We start from the raw sequence: 451 nt of genomic DNA on the forward strand, positions 1-451 counted from the left end.
GGGGAGCAGCTGCAGCCGGGGGACAAGGTCTCGGAGCACATGCTGAGGCTCTACGACCAGTACAGCGCAGGACGGGCGGCTGAGCAGCCCCAGGACGTGCTGGGTCTGCCCCTTCGCCACGGCAACACGGTGCGAGGCTTCCGCCCGCTGCCCGCAGGTGAGTCCGGCTGTTGGAATGAGTGTGTCCGGTTTAGTGCCAAGGATCTGGATGTTGGGAAGGAGATGAGAAAGTGGCAGAGTAACGCTTCCTGCAGCCATAGTCATGTATTTTAGGATATAATGTTTACATTGCCTCACGTATTTTAATCACTGGTTTATCACTTCAACTCCATATGCCGTGTCTGCCATATGATAGCTGAGCACCATATGAGGGAAGTGGAGTCATTAACATATCCTCTCTGGAGTCTCTTTTTATCAGTGTTTTGCATGTGTAGCTTCTGTTGAAACCAAG

At 52.8% G+C, this 451-nt stretch overlaps 1 protein-coding gene across 1 annotated transcript in view; it reads left to right on the forward strand.

The window, feature by feature from the left end:
* Positions 1-3: 3 nt before the first annotated feature.
* BMP3 (bone morphogenetic protein 3) overlaps positions 4-451 on the forward strand; it is a gene marked incomplete at both ends in the record, with an annotated part of 13,289 nt that continues 12,841 nt past the window's right edge. The window contains one exon of the mRNA XM_010014899.1: positions 4-157. Within this exon, the coding sequence (XP_010013201.1) occupies positions 4-157 (154 nt within the window). The remainder of the gene's footprint in view (positions 158-451) is intronic.

The sequence above is a fragment of the Nestor notabilis genome, unplaced genomic scaffold (assembly GCF_000696875.1).
Source record: "Nestor notabilis isolate BGI_N333 unplaced genomic scaffold, ASM69687v1 scaffold26355, whole genome shotgun sequence".
NCBI lineage: Eukaryota > Metazoa > Chordata > Aves > Psittaciformes > Psittacidae > Nestor > Nestor notabilis.